This window comes from Eucyclogobius newberryi, unplaced genomic scaffold (assembly GCF_026437365.1).
Source record: "Eucyclogobius newberryi isolate DKJ021-1_F unplaced genomic scaffold, fEucNew1.0.hap1 SCAF_19, whole genome shotgun sequence".
In the NCBI taxonomy this organism is placed as follows: domain Eukaryota; kingdom Metazoa; phylum Chordata; class Actinopteri; order Gobiiformes; family Gobiidae; genus Eucyclogobius; species Eucyclogobius newberryi.
The window spans coordinates 15,822,335-15,829,274 of record NW_027315823.1 but is presented as its reverse complement, the minus strand read 5'-3'; the positions used below and the strand labels follow the sequence as shown (position 1 = coordinate 15,829,274).

The following is a 6,940-nucleotide window of genomic DNA, read 5'->3' as shown; positions in this document are numbered from 1 at the left end:
TTAGCTGACTATAACCTTCTCTCTCCTCCACGCCTACAATAATTCCTGTGTTGTCACTGGTGTGATCTGCGCTGATGTTCACTTTTATTCTTGAGTTTGTAGCTGAGTTCAGAGTATTAAATCCAGCGCTGCCTCAGTCAGAGCCATGAATGGTCAGAGCACACACAAACAGGAGGATCCCTCCAGAGCTGTTTCATAGTTGCCAGGTCCCACACAATTGGGCTATTTGAAAAATAAGCGTGGTTTTGTCATGGATCTATTTTTTTGTCCACTGCAGCCTTTCCTCGTAGTAGAACGATGTATGCATGTGGAGTGAGCACAGAAACGCCCAGATAGACAGCACACGTGCCTCACGCCACTCACACAACTCAACACTTGTGTGTAGATCAATCATCCTCATCCTCAAACAAACTGCCCTCTCGTCTGTATGACTGCATACTCGTGTAATACAACATCACTACCGCGGCGTATGTTTTCCTTCTCCTCGCACCTCACATTGCCCTTATCTGTTCACGTTTGAACTGAAGTGCGACCTTGTTAGTTATTCCCAACATAAACTAGTCTAAACTAACTCCACATTGACAGCTTTAGACCAGAATTTGGTCAAAAAACCATCTAAAGTGGCTGTATTCTGAAAGGAGCTGACTGTGATAGATAAAATGGACTTTTATCTACAGTATATTGAAAAATAGTTGTTGTCAGTTTTGCTTTTTTGTGTGTAACGTAGACATAAGTTTGCATAAGATGTGTCCTTTAAACATAGACTTAATTTTATACTAAATACCAAGGTGCCCAAAAGCATGCCAAAAAGCCACAAAAACACATAAAAAGCCCAAAGGTAAAAATGATTGGCTGATATGCAGCAGATACACAAAGCATAAATACTGTATTGTAACTGTTAAATCTTGCTGTCTCTCGAATTAGCAGATTTATTTTTGTACTGTAACAAAATAATCAAACCTTTATCAATAGCTCATACATTTATGTTTTTTTGAAACATTAAAACAACACACATAGAACGCAGAACAAGAAACAGCGAGATCAACATATTTCTAAAAGTGGCCTAAGTCAGATGCCCTCTTGTTTCCTTGCAGAGCTGCAGAGAGTCCAGTCCATCCAGAGAACCTCTCCACTACCGGACGCTGGATGGGAACAGGGACCCACTCTGACCTTGGGAAGTGAAGATGATGTTGCCATGGGAACTGTTAATCCTGCTGTCACTCAGAACGTGCCTGGCTGGTGAGGATTCGAGTTGCCCCTCATGACACACATCTCATATGCATAATACGTCTCAAAGGAAGGAGGACTCATGTTCGGTCCCAGGTTAAGGTTATCACTTCATTTCAGAGAGAATCACAGCAGTCTCATGAGAGATGCTGGAATTTTCTGCTGGCTTCTCGTAAAAATATTCAAGTTATGTTAGTTATACATAAGAAATAGTCCAATTTCAACATTTGCACGCCTGAGAAGTGATTTTATAGAATGACAGAGATACTGAATGATTGGGATTGTGTTTGGATTCCAAAGTTTACACTGCATGTTATTTTTCCTGTAACCTTTTTTCAATTTAAAAGCCAATGTTCATGCCCAACAGAACATTGGAAGAAATTTACTTCAGTGAGAGACTGTGTTGGAGCATCATGTTAACAGTTTTGTCTCTTTATTGCATGGTAGTGGTGTACAAAGCATTCTAAGGCCATTTTAGTGCCCCATTTTAGTATGCAATTACCCTGCTTTTGTATCTAACTGCTGCCATTGCGGTAAAATACAAGCAAGATTATAAAAAATCACACCAGCCATTTTCTCTACCACACTAAATTATTCTATCTTCTGCTCCCAAGAACACAGTGTATTCATATGTTCATACATGCAGAACATCCTGAACAGAGGAGATGTACTCGTAAAAAAAAAATCTCTCCAGAACAGTCTAAATGCAAAGACAATATAATGTGCATGTGACTAATAATGATAATGCGTTGGATTTATGTTGCACATCTCTTGATACCCAAAGCCTTTTACAATGCATTTTTATTTTATTTTTTATTTTTTTGTTAAGTAATGTGAAAAGGGGGGAGAAGAAGAGAGAGAAGGGAGGACATGCAGTAAATTGTCAGTCGGGAGCCGAACCGAACTCATGACACTGCGACCACCACCAATCTCTCACGCATACACTACATTCATACTAGCCAAAGTGGGAGAAGTGTCTTGCCCAAGGATACAACAAACATGTCACACTTTTCCCACTTAAGATAATGTCCTCTTCTTCTTACACAAAGTTAAGATAACATTTTATACAGCAGAGTTCTCCCGTCTTAAGTCTTCTAAACCTTTTCAAGATCTGGAGTTGGGTCTCGAGCGCTGCGCTGTGGCACCCACTGCTCCTGTCAGTTGGCCCAGCGGCACTGAAGGATGAGTCAAAGGCAAAAATACACATGGGGTAACAAAGTGTACCGTAACCAACCTTACAAACAGACTGATTAAAAATGTCAGTACATCTGTGTATACACTGTTTTTTGTTGAAAACACACAGGGGTTATGCCTCATGCCTGTATACACACTGTACCACACATATAGTTTACAGTCTAACCCAACAGTTGTGTGTGCGGGCGGTCCGACTGCTCTGCTCTGAACAGCCTCATTCTCCACCACAAACCAGCCCTCAGTCAGTTCCCAGGTGCAATAGCCTGCCTATTAAAGGTTCATTAATTTGTTTAATTTAAAGGACACAGCAAGTCGAGTAAAAATGAAGCAACTCCCCGGGAGGCTAGGGAAAAACAAGCCCCTCACCCGAGGCACATACTCCCACTCTCATTAGGAGGGTGATGATGGTGATGTGGGAGGGAGCGCACGCCGTCCTAGCCAAGGTTATATGCAAAAACAACATTTATGAGGTGGAAATAACAGATTATAAGGGATTTATAAAACAATATATGTAGTTTCCAGGGATGGGACAAGATTTCATGCACTTGAAATAAAATGGTCACAAAATTGGGCATAGATGTGGAAAATGATCTTGAAAGATATTTTTCCTCATGTGTTTACATCTGCCTTTGCCAAAGAGAAGCGTTAGTTCCAAAAAGTAATACCGGTACTATAATGACAGGAAAATATATAATAACTTAACTTAAGTTAACTGAACTTATTGATTCTAAATGATATTCTAAATAATTATTGTTATTATCATTATCATTTGTGTCAAAATCTGGTCATGGCTTGTCTCACGGAAATTGTGTTGTCATGTCAATATAATTTAAGACACATTTCAGTTTTAGTTAAAGTTAGTTAGATTACACATGGGAAATGTTATTATTGAGAAACCCCTATAAAGGCTCCATAGTATATTTGTGGTTTATAAAATATGTCATTAGTTTTATAAATTTGACACACCATTTAGTCAAAAGACACAATGATGGTCATCACCTGCATTCATACAGACGAAATCGTTGTGGTTCCTAAACACTGTCCACCATCAAACACACAAAAAAAATACGAAAGGTGGGTGAGTTTCAAGCTAAATTCTATGTCATTTTTGTTACAACTGGAAAACATGTCATCAATTCCAGCAATGCTACTACAGATGGCATTGAAGGAAGATACAGTGCACCGCTGTTGTGAATGCGTGCTTGTACATCTACAGGGGGAATGCTTGAATTTCACAGGACTAATTAGTGCAACACCGGTTAATTACTCTTGTGTATTGATAGTTTGGCTGGAGCAAACTAAAACGGCGAGCTCCACTGAGCCGACACAGGCACAAGCTGCATATAGACAACTGTATTAGGGCCAACGCAATAATTAGATTCAGCCAAAGCAAAGCAGCACCTGCTGTGTAATTACAGTATTAATTCTTTCATTTTAACGCAACTGACCAGAGAAAACTATTCATGACTTTAAAAAGAAGAAAAAAAATATTTTAAAAAACATGATGAAACAAAAGTGTAAGTAATGTAAGGGCTAGATTTTTGTTTTACAAAAGATAGTCCAGTTTTCTCATTCATGCTTGGATAAAATGGTGAATATGCAATTAAAATATAGGTTGTTTTATCATTGTTCATTGTTTTATGTTGCACCGTATCGCCAAAGCAAATTCCTGTGTTTGTGAATTCTGTTCATTAGCAATGGCATTAAACCTTTTCTGAGTCTGATTCTGATACTTTACTGTAACGATTCTGTAGGTACATACAGGTTTATCTGGTCAGAGCGTGTTAATGAACATATGTCATATATATGAATATATGAATATATGTCATATATGCAGTAAACATTTGGATTGTGGTTTATCCGTTGTCTTGCATCTACTCATGACTCATGACTGCATGTCATTCATATACCAGTGAACTTCAACACTGAAGTAAGGCAGTTAAAGTGTCTTGCCCAAGGACACAGACAGTATGCACCAGTCCAAGAGTCGCTGATTTTTACGTGTAATCATTATGAAAACGCATAATTGTGAAAATCTTTCATGCACAATTCCCATTGATGTTTGTGTCCTTCATGCAAGGCTACGTATGTCCTTAACACCCATCTGAAATATGTTTTGTTTTTTTATGTATACATTTTAACTACAAATACATGTCATAAATCAGCAGTTTCAAGCATGCACTTTGTGCAGAGAATGCCAGTTAAGCTATATCCTGTGGGGGTTATCTTTGGATAATTGCTCTCTCATCATTGTGCATTATCTGCATTGTGACACAAACACAAGAGGCCTTATTAAACGTACAATCTACTCAAAGAGCCGTGTTGGCAGCTAATTATATGCTTGTTGGCTTTGTGTTCTGTTTCCTGAGTGCTGAGTGATTTATTTTTTGCATTAATTCAGTGTCACTTGTTCGGCGCCATTGTAACAGTTAATGTGCTTTCTCAACAGAAGACACTCGCCACGGTCCCGTCTTCACCCAGGAGCCCAGCGACAGCGTGTTCCCACTGAGCAGTGATGATAAGCAGGTGTTCATTAATTGCAAAGCGAAGGGAAACCCACCTCCGCATTATAGGTGAGTGGAAGTGTGGCCATAAAGGATACTAAGTCCATTCAAACGGCTCAAAGTTGTGCCACAACTCATTTTCATATCGATTTGCTACAACTTTAGCAGATTTTGTTTCTTGAAATAGAAGGCTAACTTTACCATCAGGGAACAACAGTGCAGTACTAAAGTGGCTCTTCAGCAAAAATAGTAGTGCAAGTAATGAAATCATTTTGGATACGTGTCTGCAGGTGGAAAGTGGATGGGAGGGAAATAAAACCAGAGTTGGAGAGCCACTACAGCTTTGTGGAGGGGAATTTGCTGATCAATAACCCCCATGTCATCAATCACGGAGGAGTGTATCAGTGCATCGCCATCAACACCTTCGGTACCGTGGTCAGCAGAGAGGCCAAAGTCCAGTTTGCATGTGAGTATTTATCTAAAATGGCACCATACAAAAGCTTAAGCTGACGTAACCACTGGGACAGGTAAAGTTTGTGAAATGTCCTCCCTTTAAGCACACGTTGACAGAGAAGAGATTTAACCTCCAGTAATCATATTGTTCAGTAAGTATAAATTGTAGACAGTTGAAAAAACATTATTACATTGATTGATCTCCACCAGATGCAGCCTGACGGAATAAAGTTTATTTTTTACTAACATTCTGCGTGTGAAGCACTGCAGTTGTGATTAACCGATACAGATAATTACTGATCGCAATCACATTTAGGAGCTATTTAGGAGCCCAATTGACAAAGCTTTCTGGATTGAATGACCTTTTAAATCATGAAATCATTGTCTAGCTCCAATAAAAAGTCTAGAATAAACATATGCTTTTAGAGTTCCACAAGCTGACAATGTTCAAATGCTTGCACTCTGTCTTTCGCGGGATCAGGCTGGTATTTGTAAGACCTGGCATTGATGTCTTCCCATTGTTTTCTTTTTCTTTTTTCTCTTGTGTGGTAAAGTGGCATTTAATTAAAGGTGAAAGTAATATCTCCAGCTCATTAGTGAGGATCTTTGTTGTGTGCCCTCTGGTCCAGCTGTGCTCTTTATCTGCTGCATCTCACACCGTGATATTAACAGGGGGCTCTGGGCCAGGCTCAGTCTGAACACAGGAAATAGTCTGTTCACTCAAGTGCCCTTCTCTGCTTTTCACCCTCCAATCCACGTTCCCCAACCTATAAGAGCATTCAAACTTATGTCTTCATTTTGTATTCCTCAGTTTTGCAGAATTTCAGCAGGAAGGCGAGGAACACGGTATCAGTGAGGGAGGGTCAGGCTGTTGTGCTGCTCTGTGGACCCCCGCCATATTATGGAGGTAAGTTATTCTGCAGTAGAGTACTTTATACAAAATATCATCCTCGACATATTAAATGGGGCTTTGTCTATTCACAGCATGAGCAAAACTGCCTAATGCATAAATATGCTGTGATTTACTGTCATCTACACAACTTTTTCGTTGAGGGGTGTATTTATTCTACAAAATAGTGCACGTTAAGAAATGTTATGTCCAAACAGAAGGAGATTTGAAAGGAGATTTGTCTTAACATAATCGCTTTAATGCTTATAATGACCGTGCCTTCTTTCATTTAAGCCCTATTGTATTTTAATTACACATTCTGTATAAAGCAAAACAGATTTATTTTTTTATTTTAATACATAGTCCCCCCATCAAAATCATGCCTGGAGTTGTATCTAGCTTCCCTGCCCAGACAGAGGGGGATCTACAGTGGGTAAATGATTTAAATGCTCACTTCTTGAGGTTTGATTGGTCACCCGCCCCTCCCCCTGCACGGCTGCATGCTCCCTCTTCCACAGCTGGACAATGCCCTGCATCTGTTCCTCTTCGCTTATCTGCCCCGGACCATCAGCTCCCCACTTCGCCTGGACTCACCCATCCCCCCAGCACACGGTCCCCCTGCCAACCACTGACTGTCACAGCAGCACAGGTGAGGAGTGAGCTGAAGAGGATT

General features: G+C 40.0%; 1 protein-coding gene across 2 annotated transcripts in view; it reads left to right on the top strand.

Annotated features, from left to right (window-relative positions):
- Nucleotides 1–1,091: 1,091 nt before the first annotated feature.
- Nucleotides 1,092–6,940, top strand: part of cntn6 (contactin 6) — a 29,963-nt gene continuing 24,114 nt past the window's right edge. Inside the window, exons 1-4 of one of the 2 annotated variants that reach the window (XM_072451881.1) lie at nt 1,092–1,239; nt 4,871–4,994; nt 5,216–5,391; nt 6,190–6,285. In XM_072451881.1, coding sequence (XP_072307982.1) covers nt 1,185–1,239; nt 4,871–4,994; nt 5,216–5,391; nt 6,190–6,285 — 451 coding nt within the window. In that variant the 5' untranslated portion in view covers nt 1,092–1,184. The remainder of the gene's footprint in view (nt 1,240–4,870; nt 4,995–5,215; nt 5,392–6,189; nt 6,286–6,940) is intronic. The other variant, XM_072451882.1, reaches the window with a different exon arrangement.